This window comes from Labrus mixtus, chromosome 11 (assembly GCF_963584025.1).
Source record: "Labrus mixtus chromosome 11, fLabMix1.1, whole genome shotgun sequence".
Taxonomy (NCBI): Eukaryota; Metazoa; Chordata; class Actinopteri; order Labriformes; family Labridae; genus Labrus; species Labrus mixtus.
Genome location: NC_083622.1, coordinates 1,131,544 through 1,151,076, shown reverse-complemented (window position 1 = coordinate 1,151,076; position 19,533 = coordinate 1,131,544). Strand labels below are relative to the sequence as shown.

Below are 19,533 nucleotides of genomic sequence, written 5' to 3'. Positions count from 1 at the left end.
TGCTCTGCTTTTATTTCTGCTCTTGCACTTTAATGTCATCATATCTCGTTCCATTTCTCATATTTGTTTTAATCATTTATTGCAGCTCTCTCTTTCACTCTCTTGACCTCCTGGACGTTATGTGACCTCGGGCAGCGTAAACAGCTTCGGCCTGTTGTTGTGACTTGAAAATCGAGGATTATTCTGCTCAAATATAAATTGTTTAAAAGTGTCGTTACCCCCTTTGTAATTTCCGTTTCGTCATTTTCTTTTGTTGGAGGATCAAAGCGCCCGGCTCACACGTTCCTTTTCTCTTTTGATGCTCTGGATCTTTTATCTCTTCCTGCCCAGTTTTCCTCTTTCTTGTTTCATCCTCTAAATATGTCACGGTTGGTCTAATTTGACTTCACCTTTGCTCTGTTTCCATCATCCAATTAGAGAGATGTTTTTCCACAGATCTCATCTCCTGCTTTTTTTAGTTGAAACCTGAATTGGATGGCGCTCCTCTCGTCTGTTATGGCAGCTGAAGGCCAAATTGACTTCTTAATGTCCTTGATTTGAATGGGCCTCTTACCTAAAGGGATTTGTTGCCTCTTATTCACCCAAGGTCAGTTTTTATTGAAGCACATTTCTGAGTGATGCTGCAGAGGCATTTCATAGAACATGTAAAATATTCACAGCATTGTTGTGAATAAACTGGAACAGGAGCTTCCTCTCTCAGGCTGCACACAGGAAAATAATAAGTTGGTCACAAAATTGCTTAAAGGTTAAATTGAACTCCGGCTGGATGCACTCCACGTTTCCGCAGAGGCGTTCTGACCTGCTGTCATCCAGTTTTGGTTTTCAGAGATTTCTCAGAGACTCGCACATAGAGAGCCACGAGCCAATCCCTTTATAATATGTGCCTAAACTTCTCCCCTGATTGCAACTGTGCAAACTTTTAGACAGCTTCTGAAATCACCACGGCAACAGCTGTTATGCGCTTTAGATGTGTTTTTCCCTTTCAAACACGTTAGGTATACGAACGAGAGAAACATCGGCAGGAAATAGCCGAACACCTCCATCTGACAGATAGCTTGAACACCTTCTGCCCCTTGGTGGTAATAAGTCTTTGAATGTCGGAGCAGCTCAGCTCAGTATCTCAGTGCGGATTAAGCGGAGCCTCCTCTCTGACTGTAATGACTCATGAAGCAGCTGATGACTCTTAATTAACGCTGTGTTCTCTCCTCAGTGTGTGTGTGTGTGTGTGTGTGTGTGTGTGTGTGTGTGTGTGTGATGTGTAATCAGCAGGTCAGAGCAGGTAATTGCAGCTCTGTGTGCTCGCAGTGACAGCTTCAGACACAGGACGAGCCTTAATTAATGCTTCACGAGGATCCTATCATGTCACAGTGAGGAGGCTGCACTCACCCAAACGTCTCCACGCTCACATCTGACATGAGAGGATTTTTAGATTTCTCTCTTCTGCATGAAGTCCCCGACATGTTGTCATCAACATCAGTACTTAGTTTTAGGCTGCCAGTGTCTGAAGAGGATCTTCTCTTTGCAAAACCAAAAGGAGAACTTTTCACCGTCTTATTGGATTGGTCGATCTCTACATCCTCCTACATGGATGCTGTTTTACTGCAGACTGCAAAACAAACCGCCCTCTCACAGGGAAAACCTGGAAAACCTTGAATGTGAAAACTCTCGTTAAGCACAATGAAGCGAGAGAGAGAGAGAGAGAGAGAGAGAGAGAGAGAGAGAGAGAGAGAGAGAGAGAGAGAGAGAGAGAGAGAGAGAGGGGAAAGATGTGTGAAAGGAGCCAAAGGTCATATTCGGATTCCACAAGCTGCCGGCTTGGAGTAGGGCCTGATTGATTTAGGATGTTTGGGGATACCGATATTAGGAAGAGAAACAATTCCGATACAGATACACCAGCCGATATATCTCTTAGATCTAACATTGATCTGTAGAGATAGATCGATGTACACACATATTTATTGCTTTGATTGTACCCGACCTAAAAAGCCTCTGCATGTTTCTAATAAGCTCCACGAGCAGAAACGTGCTCAAACTAGGATCAATATTGGAGATGCTTTTGAAAAATGGAGAGAGGTTAGAACACAGAAAGGTTTACAGACCCATGCAGAGCTGGATAAACACTGAAGCTTCAGAGTCCACCACATGGTGACCTGAGTGAGCATGGACTCTAGAGAGGAGGGGGGGGGGGGGGGGGGGGAGACAGCTCTCTATGATGTTTAGAATTTAGACTGCAGTACCCATTTTAAACACTAGGGGTCAGTTACATACTGCTCCTTTAAATGATGTTTGTAGTCAGATCTTCACAGGCATTTCAAAAAGTTACTTCACTAAAAGTACCCCTGAAGTTGAACCTGTTACCGGGGCCTCAAAGTTTATACAGTTGGGCTTTCATTTTATTTCATATGTCAGGGGCATTTTGTGACTTTTTAAAAGTGTAAAATCTGATTTGAAAGTTGACTCCAGCTGCGAGAAAATGTGGCAAGGAAAGGGTTTAATATATTCCTCTAAGATGAAGAATAAAATACAGAGTAAAGAAGGTAAGATACTCGAGTGAAGTAGGACAGAATCGTCTCAATCAGAAGTAAAACAAAACAATATTGAAACTCTGAGACTTCCCGTGGCTGGCGTTATCAGAAGAGAAAAGACAAACAAAATAAGTTGTCTCATTGATTCTCTCTTTATTTAAAGATTCTGCTTTCATTTGATCCTTCAGATGCTAACAAACAGACATGATGTGTGACTGTGTTTCATATTAAATCAGAACAAACTGCTTCAGTGTGATTGGTCCTAAAAAATCCAACATGATCGTTTCTCAACCTCCTGCGTTTTTTTCCAGCCTCAGTGTGAGACAAAGTGTTCTCCTCTCCATCGGGCCCCAGTTCTCAGACTTTGTAGATCAGATTTATCGATTTACGAACTATAGGCTGCAGAAGGAAACTTCGAACCATCGAGCCACTGGTGAAAGCCACCTGATCGACTGCTGCACAGCAGAGGACAGGAGGGTCCTAAAGCGAGCCCTGAGTGACGTAAACACTCGCTATATTATAAAAGACCCCACCCAACCCTGGACACTGTCTCTTCTCACCCGCTCCCCTCTGGAAGGAGATACAGGACAATCTAAACACCAACAGACTGAGGAACGTTTTTTTTCCCACAGGAAGTAAAATTCACCCACCGCCCCCAACCCAAAGACTGCAGACATTAGCTTCATTGTTTTTAACATTGTATTTACATTATTATTATTATTCCTGTGTGTCTGTGCTGCCACTGACAAGAGCTGCTCAACTGTTTTTCTTAAGTTTCATTGAAATGACAATAACAGCTCTCAACATGCAGACTTCTATCGAGTGCAAAGATTTAAAAAAAACACCCTCGTTTCTATGCAGTCTGCATGAAAATCTTCCTCTCATCATGATTCTGTTCCATTGATTGGATCCTTGGTGGCTGAAATTATGTGTGTCAGAGCTCTTTGTACGAGTTTCCTCTGCAGCCTGAGATATTCAGCTCCAAGAAGAGAAAAGAGGAAAAACAAATGTTCATAAAAAACATCCTGAAACTACTTTGATTTTTTTTTTTTTTAGAAGATCTGGATCTTTGTTTTTGGTGAAATATGGGAAGCAATTGTTTTACAAATTATACAATTGTGGTTCGCTGCACCAATGTGATGGATAAGGCAATTCTGACTGTTACTATAGCAACCCAGTGTGACTGTGCAGCAACTTCTCCACCATACTGTGTCACGTTATTGCAGAGGGGACAGTAAAGACCCTGCGACACATTTTACTGCACTCCTGATTGTGTCCACACATTGTCCATGTGGGACGCATGTGTGAACAAAATCGTCCAGATCAATTAGGACTTATTCATCAGATACGGGCGTCCCTAAAAACCCTAATTTCAGCCTCTGAAAGAAACAAATATTTCAGCTGCTGTCTCTTTAAGGCCCCCCCTCCCCATGTGCCCACTTTCTTCTGATTGGCCAGCTCTCTGGAAACCTTCCTGGGGGGCTAAATGCTGCAGGGCTGCCAGGGGAGGGCTCGGAGAAGAGAGTCTAAGAAAGAGGTTTAAGCGGCTTACGTAGAGGCTTGAAGTCCTCTTGAGAAATTCCTGGTTTTATATCCGGGATCTATTGCGTTATTTGCAGAACAAGCCATTTAGCGCCCTCTGTAGACTCATCCTGGGATTACGCCAACATACGTTTACCTCATGATCTGAAACTTTGCCCACGTTTAGTTTTGGCATCCAGCATTGTAACACTATGAGTTTTAAGATGGCGGATCAGCAGAATAGGTCAAAAGTTAACTTGTTGGTTTAAAATCTGTCCGATGTTTCCGTTTCTAATCCTTTCAGACTTCATCTTAAACGTGCCACAGTGTTTTCATGTCTCTAAAATAAACTAATAAGTTACAACAACTGATGGAAATTGAAGCTAAAACTACAAATATGGGACCAATATTTCAGTTTAATCTTGCATCAAACATCTGGTCAGTATACTGTATAACCAGAAGTAGAGTATAAAAGATTGTGATCTCTTTCTGCTGAATATCTGAGGACCAAAGCTGCCGTGTGAGCCAGAGGTTGAGAAACGACAGCTGGTGTCTCTGGTGTGATTTGTGGATGTTAGTAAATGATTAAGGAAAGAAGGTAGACTTCAGTGGCAGACCTGTGTGGTTCTGAACAGTTTAGGGTTTTCGTTATCGACCTGTTACAAAGTGGTCTTCAGAGAGGTTCAGTCTCTGGTGAGCGGTGCGGCCTCCAGAGGGAAGGAGACGAACTGGACTCGCTGCAGAAAGAGCGAGATGGAGGAGGAGGTCTGATGTCAGTAGGTGTTCTTCCAAGACCGGAAGTAAAGCTGGAGGGGGAGCAGGGGGTTTCTCTTCTGCAGACTGGGGTTGAAAACATCAAAATCCGCTCTCCTCACTCTCTGCAGGTAGTCCTCCAACACCACCTGCAGCACACGACACAACCACAGAAGAAGAAAGTCAGAGAAGACGCACAATAACCTGAAATGTATCTAAACTGTCATATCAGTCTGATGTGTCCTGCGGAGAATTAATTTGTGGTTTTGGTTAAAACCATAGAATAAAAAGGAGGTGGTATTTGGATTTTTAATGATTTCATTTACTCCTAGTCATCCTGGCGATGGCCTGATGTGGCTAGAGACCTGACCTGAGTTGATGGAAACTTGTTTGATGACGTCGTGGGGCCAAAAAGAACAGCTTCGGTTTTTGACTCGTTTAGTTGTTCAAACTTATGATCCATCCAGTTTTTTTTATATGTCAAAGGCATTGTGTAAGAGCGGTGATCTTGACGGGTAGATAAAGCTGAGTGTCATCTGCGTAAAGGTGGTATGTGAGGTTTTGCTTCTGGATAATTTGACTTAATGGGAGCATCTATACAGAGAACACTACAGGACCTAGGATGGATCCCTGTGGTATCCCACAGGTCAGACCAGATTGGGAGGATGTGGTGTTGGTTAAGTTTACAGAGAAGGTTCTGTTGTTCAGATATGAAGTAACCCAAGTCAGGGCTGTGACACCAACCCAATGATGCAGACGATTAACTAAAGTGACAGGTCTGATGATGCAGTAAGGTCCAATAGGATCATGAAAACACAATTACCAGAGTCCATTTTACACTCGTAAAAAAGAGCATGTCTCAAAAACTTAAAAATGTACAGAATGCAAATAACTTCTGAAGTTTGAGTAAGTATTTTGTTCTCTTTTCCTCGTTCAGAATTGTTTTGAATCGATGTTCTGAGCATTTATGAAGCAAAATTTGATGCAATAATATCAATCGAGCAATCAATTCCAAAGCTATTCTGAAATATATCGGTTCATAGACTTTAGCTTAGTTTGTACAGATTTTAGGGATATGATGCATTTGACAATACGCTTAAAAAAGACCTCACAGTAAGCTAACATACCAACGGTTTACAGACGGTTTCTGTTGCAGAGTTTGAAGAGTTAAATAAATGATAAACTACAACTCAATAGAGAGCTTTACATTTGAGATTATTTCCCCATGACGTTATGTTTTCTCTCAGCTCAGCTCAGCTCGGCAGACGTTTAAATAAAGATTCATGGTGTGTGAAAGAGCTCGGCCGGTGTGTTTTCACGTCCCTCAGGCTTCACCCGCTCCTCTCTCTCTCTCTCTCTCTCTCTGCTCTTACTGTTTCACACGACACTCGTCCAAACCTGCAACTCATCCAAATTTTAATTTTCAGCGCGGTGAGAAAGCACGAGTGGCTGTGTCAGCTTTCTCACGTGGACAAGCACACTCAGCTGGAAAGGGACCACACACTCACACACTCACACTTTAACATCTGCACACACATGTAGCCCTCCCGTGAGTGTGAGTGTGCAGCACAGAGGTCTGCTGCAGCGTGAGAATCATGAGTGTTCACTGAGCAGGGCAGAGTGCTTCTCAGAGGCTTGCAGCTCGCTCTGTACGGCAGGTCACTACATCAGCACCCAAACAAGAGGAACATTTACCGTGCTGTTTCCATCACACAGGAAACACGTTTACGCAATTACATGCTTCAAAAACTGCAGCCACGGTGTTCTTTCTGCTGCACAAAATGTGCAGGTTGAAGTGAACTAAACAGACGGAACTGTTGTTGAGTCTTTATAAGAAACATCCCTTTTTATTTTTCCGGAGCAAACAGCAGTACTTTAATGCATCACCTTTCAACAGACATCAGAAAACTCCCCCAAAATCATACCATGAGCGTGTTTAAAGACTCACCGTTTGAAGGAAGGCCGGAGTCGCAGCTCCTCGGATCTTGGAGCTAAATGATCGCGCCTGAAGGAGAGAGCACAACAAACAGAAATCAAATAATCAGAAAGATGATCACAGCTGTTCTTGTAGGCTAAAGTCACAACGAGTCAGATTGAGCGGAAAAATGTGGTTAACAAACACAGCACTTCTCAGGTGGTTTCTCCAGAAATGTCACACCCAGACAGAAACCTCAACACGACAGGAAAACAGATTTATCTTCTTCTTCATCGTCCATCAGTGAGCAAACAACACTCGCTGTTCAAGTACTGATCACAGCGACCTGCGCTGAGCAGAGAGACGGAAAGACTGCTTTCACTGCTGAGACAAAAAGCCTAAATCGTAGAAGCTAAATGTTGATATGACACTGTTCTGATGTTTTGCACATTGTGAGTTTGAGGTCAAGGCTACATTACATTTTTTATCAAACGCTGCTGCTCACGATGTGTGCAAAATGTCTCTAAGACTAATTTGGAGTATATGAGAGAGCAGCGCTGACAACCAGAGTGTTTTCTTACTTAGGATGCCGAGCGCTGAAAACTGAACTGCGTTGGTTTTGTGAAGAAAATGACGCAGCCGGTGAAAAAATACGATGTCTGTGGACTCAGGCCTACAATTAAATCTGTCCTTAAATTTTAAAGATCCACAAGGTATCTAGGAGATAACTCAACACAGGGACGGCGCCAGGACTTTTTTTTTCTCCCGGTGCGGAGGGGGAGCTTGACTAAAATGTTGGGGTGCTTAGTGTTTCCCACAGAATGACACAATACCTGGGGGGTGGAGTTTGGCGGGGGGGATGATCAACATACTTTAAAAAATAAAATCTTAATGTAGGTTTGGCTATATTTTAATATTACATCTGTAGATATATATATATAAAATATGTTGTTTCACTCTAAATTAATGTAGTTTTTGCAATAAACATCTTGAATCTGCTGTAATCTGAGTGGAGGTGTTCACAGACTACAGCAGGCTGAGATGACGTTGCTATCGTTTAGTTAGCTGCAGACTACGCGCTCCAGTGTGTGTGTGCGCGTGTGCGCGCGTGTGCAGCAATGTAGGCTATATGTTGGTGTGTCTCAGCGTGCCAGGCGATGCTCACAGACAGTCATGACAGTAGAGAGATGAGCAGGGAAAAGTAGCTGCAGCTAGGCTACATCAAATGCGCGCGCCTGCACTTTCTCGCGCTCTCTCTCTCTCCCCTGCTCTCTCGCCCAAGTATTGTCTATGTGTGGGAAACTATTTTTACTTTATTCAAAAAGAAAAGAAAACTACCAAAATACTTGACAGATTTGTGATGGGGCCATTGCGCCCCTTAGCCCCGGTGTAGCGCCGTGCTTGACTCAACACAATCAGAGAGCAGGTGAGTTCAGGTGTAAACATGCTGATATGGCTGTGTAGTCTGTGTGTTTGTGTACGTACGTGTTGTAGATGGACGTGAGCCTGACTGGCGATGTCGTACACCACGTCTCGGACGTTCTGCTCCCGGCTGCCTCGGATGAAGTCCTCCTGAGAAGCTCCGTGCTGCAGACACACAGACAGAAAACGACTTCACTTTGAGACATGGATGATCAATTTAAACAACAGAAGGATTTTTACTCCACTTCACACACACGAGCTGGAGCTTCTCTTTAATCTGCTGAAGGGAAGGAAATTAAACTTTGACAAGACGCCTTCTGGTTCACAAGCAGCCGAGTGTGACATTGTTCTGAAGGTCGAACAACATGCAATCAGCCAAGACTTCAACAGACTACAGGAGGACACTTTCTGCTCAGGACTCCAATTATCTTTAACTTCTTTAAAGGACCAATCAGTGAGCTGTGTAGAGAGTGAGATGATAAAGGTATCTTACTATCTGATCATTAAGGAAACATGTTGAAGTGCTGGCTTCTCTGACAACAATGCAGCAGTCAGTATGTCCTCCTTCTAACTTTAGATTCTGCTCCTGAATGCTCTGGATTTGTTTGGACCAGAGAAGGTAGGCGGTTTTAAGACACCCCCCCACACGGCCGTTTTGGACGCCCCTCGGTTTGCCAGATATGAGAGCAGTTATCAGGTCAACAGGTGTTGCAGCGATGGAAGCGGGCAAGAGAAGTGGTTCAGATAGAAGTGATTGTACCCGACCTAAAAAGCCTCTGCATGTTTCTAATAAGCTCCACGAGCAGAAACGTGCTCAAACTAGGATCAATATTGGAGATGCTTTTGAAAAATGGAGAGAGGTTAGAACACAGAAAGGTTTACAGACCCATGCAGAGCTGGATAAACACTGAAGCTTCAGAGTCCACCACATGGTGACCTGTGTGAGCATGGACTCTAGAGAGGAGGGGGGGGGGGGGGGGGGGAGACAGCTCTCTATGATGTTTAGAATTTAGACTGCAGTACCCATTTTAAACACTAGGGGGTCAGAGTTACAGACTGATCAAAATCCTCAACTTCGTCACCTGCAGTCTCCATTTTGGTTCATGATTAGCGCCGTTGTCTGCAGCTAGTATCCTGTCCTCGTTTCACACATACTTTCAGATGGTTTTCAACAGGATGGTCAAAACTTTGGTGGGAGCTACAAGTTACATTTAATGTCATTAAATATTTGGCAACTTCTTTGTCCATTAATTAAAAAATAGCTTAGCTTGGCTCCGAGTGGTGGAGACAACGAGGTGGCGTCGGAGGAACAGAGGCTACAGGAAGGAGTGTGACGGTGGAGGAGGTCTGCGATGTTGGAGGGGGGCCTGGTGGTTGAGGTCTATGTGAGTGAGATTGGGATTTATAACTGAATGCGATGTGGGACAGGAAGCCAGTGGAGGATTTAAAGGTCTGAGGAGATGGTGTCATGGAGCGGGTGCAGCAGAGTTCTGGATGTATTGGAGTTTATCGAGGACTTTGGATGATGCACCGAGTACTGGGAGAAGGCGTGCTATGTTTTTAAGATGGAAAAAGGCGGTTCTAGGGAGCTGGGAATATGCCTAGTATTATTTCCCAAGGCTCATGCATGTCCCAATCTGACTTCCTAAAAGATAAAAAACCGGAAGATCAACAGAAACAGAGACACTCTAAGTTCTTTAAATGGTTTTTCACTGGACGGTTTGAATGTGCGTCAAATGTCACAGAAACTTATTAACCTGATGATTCAAAATATTCTGCAGAGCATTTTTCAGTAAATCTCCACCACAGACTCAAGCCGCCTGAGACACACAATGATTTGTCCAAGGCCGTCTCCGTGGTCGCAGATGGCCTTGGACAAAGCATTTGTCCAATGAAACGATCAGCTTCAAATATATTTCACACAATGGGATGACGACGGGCCGGCGCTGGATGGAGGAATCAGTCCGCTGAATGAGTTGTATGTACAGGAATAGTTGTTTGTTTATTATTAATGCTTATCAGTAACTAAACCAGACATCAGGGTGATGTAGTCGGGGTACCACCCTGCAGCAGCGACTTTAAGAAGGTGACATTTTGTTATTTCTCAACAGAATGAATCTTTGAAAGAGGACCTGGGTATCGTCATTATTCATGTGTAGGCTCCTTTCATCTTAAGAATAATGAGCAGAATGAATAATGATCATTCCAGCTTGAATCTAAGTGACATGGCGTCATCTGCTCTAATAAGGGACCTCAATTATCGACCTATTTCTGCTCAAAGAATAATTCCTCTCATTCTCCCAGAAGCTGGCCGAGCGCGGACAAAATGAGAAGACGGAGGTTAAAATAATTATGATGGAAAGACACAGAAGAATCATTTTCTTGAGTCCTTCCACGTCAGAAACATGCCAGTGTTTAACCAGAAATTATTACCCCGACGACTGCCGAGAGAAACCACTTACACAACTCCAAATCCACCAACCAAGCTGATCAGGGTCGACACCAACGATTAGTCGATTTCTAATACTCATGTCTGCTTTCCAAAATGACTTATGAGATGTAATTGTTGTTATTATCTTTGAGTGCGTCTGTCTCATAAACTAAGCACGCTTCATCATCACGTAAATCCATGCCTGTGTTGTATTCAGTGGTTATTCTAGAGTCTGTTGGGGGCCCCTCCAACCAGCGTTCATCACCATCATGTCTGCCAGTAACCCGACGCTTACTCTTCTTTTTTTTTCACTCCCAGACGGGTAATTCCTCTTCATTTTCCTTCGCTGACTTCCATTGACAAATGTTGGTTTTCAAAGGAGAGGGAGGGCTGTCAGATGGGGCCCTCCTTAGGGAGGTATCCTACTGTCATTGCAAAACCACTGCTGTGCTTTAAAGTTTGTCGGCCCTAGGGGGCCCCCTACTGGCCTGGACCCCAAGCAGTCGCCTGCCTTACCTGTTGATAAACCGCGCCCCTGGTTGTATCAGGACATTCGGTACCAGAGGTAACCGTGCTGAGGCCCGGTAAGTCCTGGAGCAGTGTGAGTGCAGACCAACGGAGGAACGGGGAGCATTATTTTGATTATCATCGACTCATTGAGGATTCAAGCAGAAATGTCCAGCTTCCTTAACGTAGGAATTTACATGTTTTTGTCATGTAGTTAACGAAAAGTCCTTCATTTTTAGATGATGCTTTGACTGAAGAAGCTATTTGGTGCTGTCGGGGGGTCGTGATGAGCATTTTTCACAACTTTGTGACATTTAATAGACTCACCAGTCGATCGATTTAGTGCAGAAAACAATCGGCATATATCAGATTACTGAAATTATTGGAATTTACAACCTCAAAATTAAACATCTAACTCAAATAAAAAATGTCATGTGAAGGAAAAAACTGAGAACTAGGACGTCTCACAAATAAGGCTTTGTATACATTTGTCATTATTCAAATGCTTGGTGTCTTTTTCAGGTATTTGTTACTGTCGTCATATTTCCTCCTCCTACTGAGGTTTTCATATGCTTGTGCTGTGTCTGTCCTCGTGTGTTTCTGTTGTTGTTCTGAGCCTTTGTAAACTCTAGTTTTTAAACGTGCTGTAAAAAAAGAGCCATCACAACATCGTTATTATCGGCTGTTCTGCAGAAAATTAAGACTAATGCAGCCATGAAAAATGCAAAACTACATAAATCTACAGAAAGGTTGATTTTTTTTTGTAGGCTATGATTGATTTCTGATGTGTTCTGGGATAAAGTTGGTTATTTGTCCGTGTCCGTTTGTTTTAATGTGCTCCTCTGTGATTCTCCGTCACACATGATCAGTCAGGTATCTCAGGGAAATATCACCGTCTGTTTGTTTTCAAGCAGAGTTGACTCTAGTTGCTTTCTAATTAGTGAAGCTTTACTTTGTCAGGGATGTAAAAAAATCCCTCTTGACAGAAATGATGAGCTCAGGTTTGAGTGCAGAGGATCTCAGTGTGTCCACAGCGCCCTCTACAGGCAGCAGAGTGGAGGTGATCTGAGGTGAGCGTTCTCCTCCAGCTGAAGACTTTAAAGGCAGAGCCTGCGTGCTTCATGTGCACTGTAAATATCCTCCCCCCCTCCCCCCCTCAGGTCCTCCAGCAGCAGCAGTTTGTTGTTCTGTTTTTGGGACAGATGGCCCAGACTAAGGTTGCAAATTGTTTGCAGCATGGTTTGTTTATCTGCAGCCTGCACGTATCTCAGGCAGCAGGCTTTTCTGCTCTGTGCCATATGGTTGTTGTTGTGTAACTACCAGTGACTGTTTCATTACAGCTTACCAACAATGTCCTCCGACGTCATGTCAAGGCCGCATCATGAGTCAGCTGAATGTGTGCAGGAATGTGTGTTTGACTGCTCTGTGTTTTCTTTAAGGGACAAAGTCTGAGCTTAAACCAGCAGAGTTGAAGCAGTTCATGTTTTCATATACAGTAAATCCAGTGTTTTCCTTTGTAACCTGGGATCAATTTTTAGACATTTTAGGGGTCTAAATGACGAACGGGTCAGCAGTGAAACAGGCTGTGATCGCTGCAAGTAAATCCTTAAAACCTGTGTCCACCTGGCGTTTTCTTCATGGGAGGAAAAGCACTGGCGTAGATGAAGCTCTTGTGCTGGGAATAAAAGCGCTGCACTCACAGGATGACCAAAAAGAAACCCCGCTGACTAGCAACATCAAGTGTGCCCCCAATCCGCCTCCACAAGCCTTCCTGTCTCTGTTGTGAACGTTTTTTTTAATCGGACATATCTTAAAGCTCTGTGTATACGACGGCCAACACCAGCTTCTCCAACATCTTCTTGGTTACCAAGGCAACGAGTCCCGGCCGATCTACTGTACGATCGGCTGGTTGAAAAGAGTTCAAGTGAGGTCCTTCTGAAAAGATGAAAGATTTTCAACCAGAAGCGCCGCACAAAACAAAATCGGAGCGCTCGGAAAAAAAAGTATGCTGGGCGCTGAGACATTTCTCTGCTGCTGGAAACGCTCTCTTCTCCTCGGGAACATTGTTCAAAAAAGGTGACAATAAATAAATAAAAACACGAGGTGGACCCTCAACTTTGGGTAAAATTATGACTGAAGATTGAAGTTATTTTAAAGCGTTGTTTCTTATCGATACAACTGATTATTTCAAATATCGGAGATTGAATCGTTTAAAAACATGTGATATTGAAAAGTATAAAAATCTGACCTTACATCACAACACAGGAAGAATTTTGTGTTTCATGTTTTGAAGTGAAAATGTGTTTCAGTTTCAGGGTGCCGGATGGCATAGCGGTTATGTCCCAGTCACAGCGACCATGGGTTCGAGTCCGACCTCGGCTGCATGTAATCCCCCTCTCTCTTCTCCTAATGTTTCCTGTCTCTCTTCAGCTGTCCTCTTTCTTTTTATAAAAACTTTTTGAAGTGCAAAGATTTGTTCTTTTTGTGCTGTGAATGAAAATGGTATCACCTGTGTTTATAAACTATTGGGAGAACTGCAGGTAAGTAAATCTCATCATGAAGGATTTTAGATCTTGAGATTCCTCAAACAGGCCGGACTTAGTGTGCAGGTTTCTCCTTCAGTTCCTTCAGACTCACAAGGAGCCGATCTCTCTGTGAAGCAGGAACTCACCAGCATGCAGACGTCCATGGGGAGGTAGACTTTCCGTCGGCTGCTGTGATGAGGAGTCGCTCTCAGACACGTCACGATTCCATGAGCTTTACCGATGTGACTCGCCGCGTGGTCGGCGTGGACGTCTTTCACCCCTGTAAAAAAAAAAAAAGAAAGGTAAGAGAGTCTCACCTATGAAGACGAACACCTGTCCTCATCCTGAACTTTTCATCCTTACCTCACAGAGATTCTTTCACTCTGAAAGTTATTTAATTTATTATAAGAAAAGGGCGGGTACATGACCTACCTGCTGACCTCACCTGTCCTCACCTGTCCTTAAACTCTCCAGCAGCCTCACCTGTCCTCACCTGTCCTCACCTAAACTCTCCAGCAGCCTCACCTGTCCTCACCTAAACTCTCCAGCAGCCTTACCTGTCCTCACCTAAACTCTCCAGCAGCCTCACCTGTCCTCACCTAAACTCTCCAGCAGCCTCACCTGTCCTTACCTAAACTCTCCAGCAGCCTCACCTGTCCTCACTTAAACTCTCCAGCAGCCTCACCTGTCCTTACCTAAACTCTCCAGCAGCCTCACCTGTCCTCACTTAAACTCTCCAGCAGCCTCACCTGTCCTTACCTAAACTCTCCAGCAGCCTCACCTGTCCTTACCTGTCCTTACCTAAACTCTCCAGCAGCCTCACCTGTCCTCACCTAAACTCTCCAGCAGCCTCACCTGTCCTCACCTAAACTCTCCAGCAGCCTCACCTGTCCTTACCTGTCCTTACCTAAACACTCCAGCAGCCTCACCTGTCCTCACCTAAACTCTCCAGCAGCCTCACCTGTCCTTACCTAAACACTCCAGCAGCCTCACCTGTCCTCACCTAAACTCTCCAGCAGCCTCACCTGTCCTTACCTAAACACTCCAGCAGCCTCACCTGTCCTTACCTAAACACTCCAGCAGCCTCACCTGTCCTTACCTAAACACTCCAGCAGCCTCACCTGTCCTTACCTAAACTCTCCAGCAGCCTCACCTGTCCTTACCTAAACACTCCAGCAGCCTCACCTGTCCTTACCTAAACACTCCAGCAGCCTCACCTGTCCTTACCTAAACTCTCCAGCAGCCTCACCTGTCCTTACCTAAACTCTCCAGCAGCCTCACCTGTCCTCACCTAAACTCTCCAGCAGCCTCACCTGTCCTTACCTAAACTCTCCAGCAGCCTCACCTGTCCTTACCTAAACACTCCAGCAGCCTCACCTGTCCTTACCTAAACTCTCCAGCAGCCTCACCTGTCCTTACCTAAACACTCCAGCAGCCTCACCTGTCCTTACCTAAACTCTCCAGCAGCCTCACCTGTCCTTACCTAAACACTCCAGCAGCCTCACCTGTCCTCACCTAAACTCTCCAGCAGCCTCACCTGTCCTCACCTAAACTCTCCAGCAGCCTCACCTGTCCTTACCTAAACACTCCAGCAGCCTCACCTGTCCTTACCTAAACACTCCAGCAGCCTCACCTGTCCTTACCTAAACACTCCAGCAGCCTCACCTGTCCTTACCTAAACACTCCAGCAGCCTCACCTGTCCTCACCTAAACTCTCCAGCAGCCTCACCTGTCCTTACCTAAACACTCCAGCAGCCTCACCTGTCCTCACCTAAACTCTCCAGCAGCCTCACCTGTCCTCACCTGTCCTCACCTAAACTCTCCAGCAGCCTCACCTGTCCTCACCTAAACTCTCCAGCAGCCTCACCTGTCCTTACCTAAACACTCCAGCAGCCTCACCTGTCCTCACCTAAACTCTCCAGCAGCCTCACCTGTCCTTACCTAAACACTCCAGCAGCCTCACCTGTCCTCACCTAAACACTCCAGCAGCCTCACCTGTCCTCACCTAAACACTCCAGCAGCCTCACCTGTCCTCACCTGTCCTCACCTAAACTCTCCAGCAGCCTCACCTGTCCTTACCTAAACACTCCAGCAGCCTCACCTGTCCTTACCTAAACACTCCAGCAGCCTCACCTGTCCTCACCTGTCCTCACCTAAACTCTCCAGCAGCCTCACCTGTCCTTACCTAAACACTCCAGCAGCAGGTATATCAGGGACGACTGTGTGTTCTCTGAGTACTTCTCCAGCTCCTGCAGGTTTCTGTACGCTCGGTCTTCCAGATCTTTCTCCTGGAGGGACAGAGAGATTTAGGATTATTTATTTCTAACACCTGTCTTTCCTTTAAATCAGACGTAAATGTTCAAAACATGATCATGATCCACTTATAAATAATAATAACACGATGAATTTCTAAAGATTTGTGATGAAGAAACGTGAGACTTACTCTCTCTGTTATGATCCTCAGCAGCCATCTCTTTGTCAAGTAATGTTTCCTCACCGCCTGAAAAACATCATCAGGGCTGTTACGATACAAAACCCTTTATTATCTCCTCGGGGAAGTTTGTCTTGGACTCCAAGCGCTGTACACATTCAGTATAAAAACAACAATGAAAGCAAACAACAACAACAAAGAATCAATACAAAACATATGGTGTTTTTTTTCTAGGCTGCGTAAACATGTTTAAATGAAAATGACAAAAGAGAAACCAGACAGAGTGTTGGAGAGTCAGAGGAACGTTTAGCAGGTCAGCAGTGTGTGACTGTTGAAACGCTTTCCTGTAATGAAAGCACCTAGTGTTTCACCTGTTTACTTAGAAACACTAAAATGTGTAGAGGAGTAAATGTAAGTTTAAGAGAACTGCTGAGGGAGGAGGATACACTACCTTGGTCTAAACCTGCAGCTAATAACAGCTAAGCAAATAGCCAGGTTGTGAAACCTGACACTGAACATTAACAGCTAGTCTAACTGGATTGAAGGCATCTTGGGTTGTGGTGCAAATCAATAATAAAGAGGCAAACAGAATGTGGATTTAGGGTGGCTACATCTGGACCCTTAATGCTGCACAAACACACAAAATCCAAAGTTTTAACCAACTAGTTATCCCAACCACACACCCCCCATGTTTGACCCATGTAGACAAACTTAAGTCCGTCTACCTTTGACCAGGTTCATGTTAGTCAGTTGGTCAAGATGTAATAAGAGTGTTTGACTCATTCCAGACTTAAATTCAAACTGAGCTCATCTGCAAAAACTTCTTTGACTTTCTTTCTTTGTGTTTATTGGAGTTACTTTTAGTCACAGGTTTTGAAATCAGAAGTTGAATTGGACCGAGCGTTCATCTCTCCGTCACACTGGTTGATATTTACCCTCCACAGCTCGGCGCTGACCGGCTGATTCGGAGGATCGTCTCTGTAGATTTCCTCTATGGCCGTCTTCCAGAACTGCATACGCATCAAACCAATGGTCTTCTGGGAAACTGAGTCCTTTACCTTGTGGAGAAAAAAAAGTACAAAGGGGGGGCGGCTGTTTGACGAGCTCGATTGAACACTTCATGCTTCTTATAGTTTGACATTTATCATTTTGTAGCATCAGGAGCAGCAGTAGAAAGAGTTCTGATTGTAACCATGGTAACGGTAGCAGCAGTGCATTGACAACAGCAGCTTTTTTAGAAGGTGTTATTAGTCCCTCTGTAGGAATACCTGCCTGTGCCAGCTCCACATTAAACGCTCTCAGAGCCAAAGAGGAGCGCCGCGCCTCCTCAGGGAGGAGGAGGGAGGACATAAAGCCGTCATAGTCTCTGGACCTGAGGAGGAGGAGAGGCAGCATTAGATCCCTGACTATTTTAAATTATATATCAGGGCTGCAGAAAAGAAATCGTTAATCACAATAAACACATCGCAAAGGTCTGGATTTATGAAGTTATTTATGCAAACACGCTCTGCTTTCTCACTCTGCATGTCTACTTTTTACACGCTCTCACACTCGGCGACCTTCAGAGTCACTGTTTTTTTTTTGCTTTCTGGATTTTGGCCTCCAACAGCTTCTGGAATGAGATCATTTACAGTGTGAGGGATCAGAAGTTCAGACTCAGAGCACACAAACTCCTCATGCCTTTCCAGAGAAAAGACTCAACTGTGACCAAAGATCAGGAGAACTGCATCTTAGAAATGTTGTGACACAAAGTCGAACACACTCGTTAGTGTTGTAGTACTCAAAACTGGTCTTGGTATCAAGACCAACTTTTGAAGGTCTCAGTCTCGTATCGGAATCGAAAGCATTTTTACTCTACCTTGCCTCGGTCTCGGACTGGGCGGACTACGAATTTTAAATCAAGGCCGGTCAAGACCACCACTGGGGGGCTATTTGTCCACGTCATCACTGAGATGAGAAGAAAAACGCCTCTTTCTACAAGAACAAAGGATTAGTTTAATTTATTCATAATTAGATTTTTACCTCCTGGTTACATCTGCAACCTTCCCGGTGTTACGGTCTAAGTCAGTGACACGCCCCCTAAACACGAGATGAGGATTTTTCAGAGATATTTATGGCAGTGTTTCCCCTAGGTTTACAGCGTTGGGGGGGTGGGCACGGCGACACAACGACATGACGACACGACGACACGAACACTTGAAGGAATCTTGGTGTTCATGTGTTACTTTTAATGACAGCTGTCCTTTTCTATCAGAAAGGTTCCTTAAGTGACTTCTTTCTCTGATTTCCGACTCTATCCACTATCTCATCTCTACAATAAAGGCACAAAAAGCCCAAAAATAAATCTTTAAAAAAAATGGTAATAATGGTAGGGGAAACACTGTATGGTCTCGGTTAGTGTGGTCTTGACTACAACACTAGCACTCGCTAAGAGACGTGTCTGCATGTTTGATGGATTGCTGTTGTGGTATAACAAAGTTTCTTTTGAACATCATTAAAAACATGGAAAGTTTTCAGGTGTTCACAAATGTTGGATATGAAGCGTTTGTCTTGTTCTGTGTAACGTTACAGAAGCTTCATCTATTAAAACAAGACAAACCTGCCGTCAGTGTGTGAGGCTGAATGTGGATGTCAGAGTTTCAATAATAACCTCAGGTGCAATAAGAGATGTAGATCTCATTGTACAGTGTTCCTCTGTTTTAATACAGTGAATAACTTCTGTACAGTTTATTTTAAATCACTTTGCTGTTACTACAACTTATTTATTTTTCTATTTTATACATAATTTTAACTTTTTTGTAGAAGCTGACTCAGTACCTGTGCTGTCCTGTACCTGTGCAAATGACAATAAACATCTATTCTATTTTAAATGTCAAACAGGAAGTCAGAGATATTTCTGCAGGTTTGTAGTAAACACACATCTTCAGGGTGATAATGAATCATTAAATATGGCAGCTTGGTCAGTGTTCATATATTAAGCTGTAGAAGTATGTGTTGTTGTTAATGAGTTAGCTAGCCTGTGTTGTTAGCATTGAGTCAGACTCACCTGACCAGGTCCAAACAGAACTTCTCGTTGACCCGGAAGTCGGTGCTGCTCGCCGCTCTCTGGATACAAACACCATGTGGAACTATGTTTCTGTGCAAAGCGTGATAAAGTGACGTTTTACTGCTCAACAATCCATGTTTAACACTGATGCCTGCTGCCATGTTCCCCTTCAACTTTCCCCTTGTGTCACATCATAAACATTCCCCCCGGCAAACAAAAACCGCCGGACTTTATGTTCCGCTCCGTTTTGATTAATACGACACGATCGTCTGTAGCCGAAATCTTTTCACATGATTATGCATCGGGGGAAAAATCAGAATAAATGTAATAATAATAATAATAATAATAATGATAATAATAACTTTATTTATATAGCACCTTTTAAAAACACAGGTTTACAAAGTGCTTTGACAAACAGCAAAAACAAGAACAAATTAAACCAAACACAGAAGAACAG

General features: G+C 44.0%; 1 protein-coding gene across 4 annotated transcripts; it reads right to left on the bottom strand.

Moving 5' to 3' along the window:
- Positions 1–2,658: 2,658 nt before the first annotated feature.
- ndufaf6 (NADH:ubiquinone oxidoreductase complex assembly factor 6) lies at positions 2,659–19,273 on the bottom strand. Of its 4 annotated transcripts, none has more exons than XM_061049510.1 (11): positions 19,077–19,217; positions 17,889–18,004; positions 17,299–17,402; positions 16,966–17,088; positions 16,043–16,099; positions 15,785–15,887; positions 13,746–13,879; positions 8,200–8,301; positions 6,748–6,804; positions 4,437–4,948; positions 2,659–4,384 (listed from the first exon to the last, which is right to left on the bottom strand). In XM_061049510.1, exons 3-10 carry the CDS (start codon positions 17,317–17,319, stop codon positions 4,820–4,822), a joined length of 726 nt encoding a protein of 241 aa, XP_060905493.1. In that variant the 5' UTR covers positions 17,320–17,402; positions 17,889–18,004; positions 19,077–19,217; the 3' UTR covers positions 2,659–4,384; positions 4,437–4,819. The 4 variants fall into 4 exon arrangements, with proteins under 4 accessions (XP_060905493.1, XP_060905491.1, XP_060905490.1 ...); XM_061049508.1 differs by having other exon boundaries at positions 17,303–17,402; XM_061049507.1 differs by lacking the exon at positions 17,889–18,004 and having other exon boundaries at positions 17,303–17,402; positions 19,077–19,273.
- Positions 19,274–19,533: the final 260 nt, after the last annotated feature.

What these genes read in the sequence shown, in the direction of transcription:
- ndufaf6 (XM_061049507.1), bottom strand. Translation starts at nt 19,237, where the DNA reads ATGGCAGCAGGCATCAGTGTTAAACATGGATTGTTGAGCAGTAAAACG. An exon ending in TGAGGATCATAACAGAGAGA is followed by an intron (nt 15,888 to 16,042) that starts GTAAGTCTCACG and finishes CTGTCCCTCCAG; the next exon opens with GAGAAAGATCTGGAAGACCG. An exon ending in CCTGCTGCTGGAGTGTTTAG is followed by an intron (nt 13,880 to 15,784) that starts GTAAGGACAGGT and finishes TTTTTTTTACAG; the next exon opens with GGGTGAAAGACGTCCACGCC.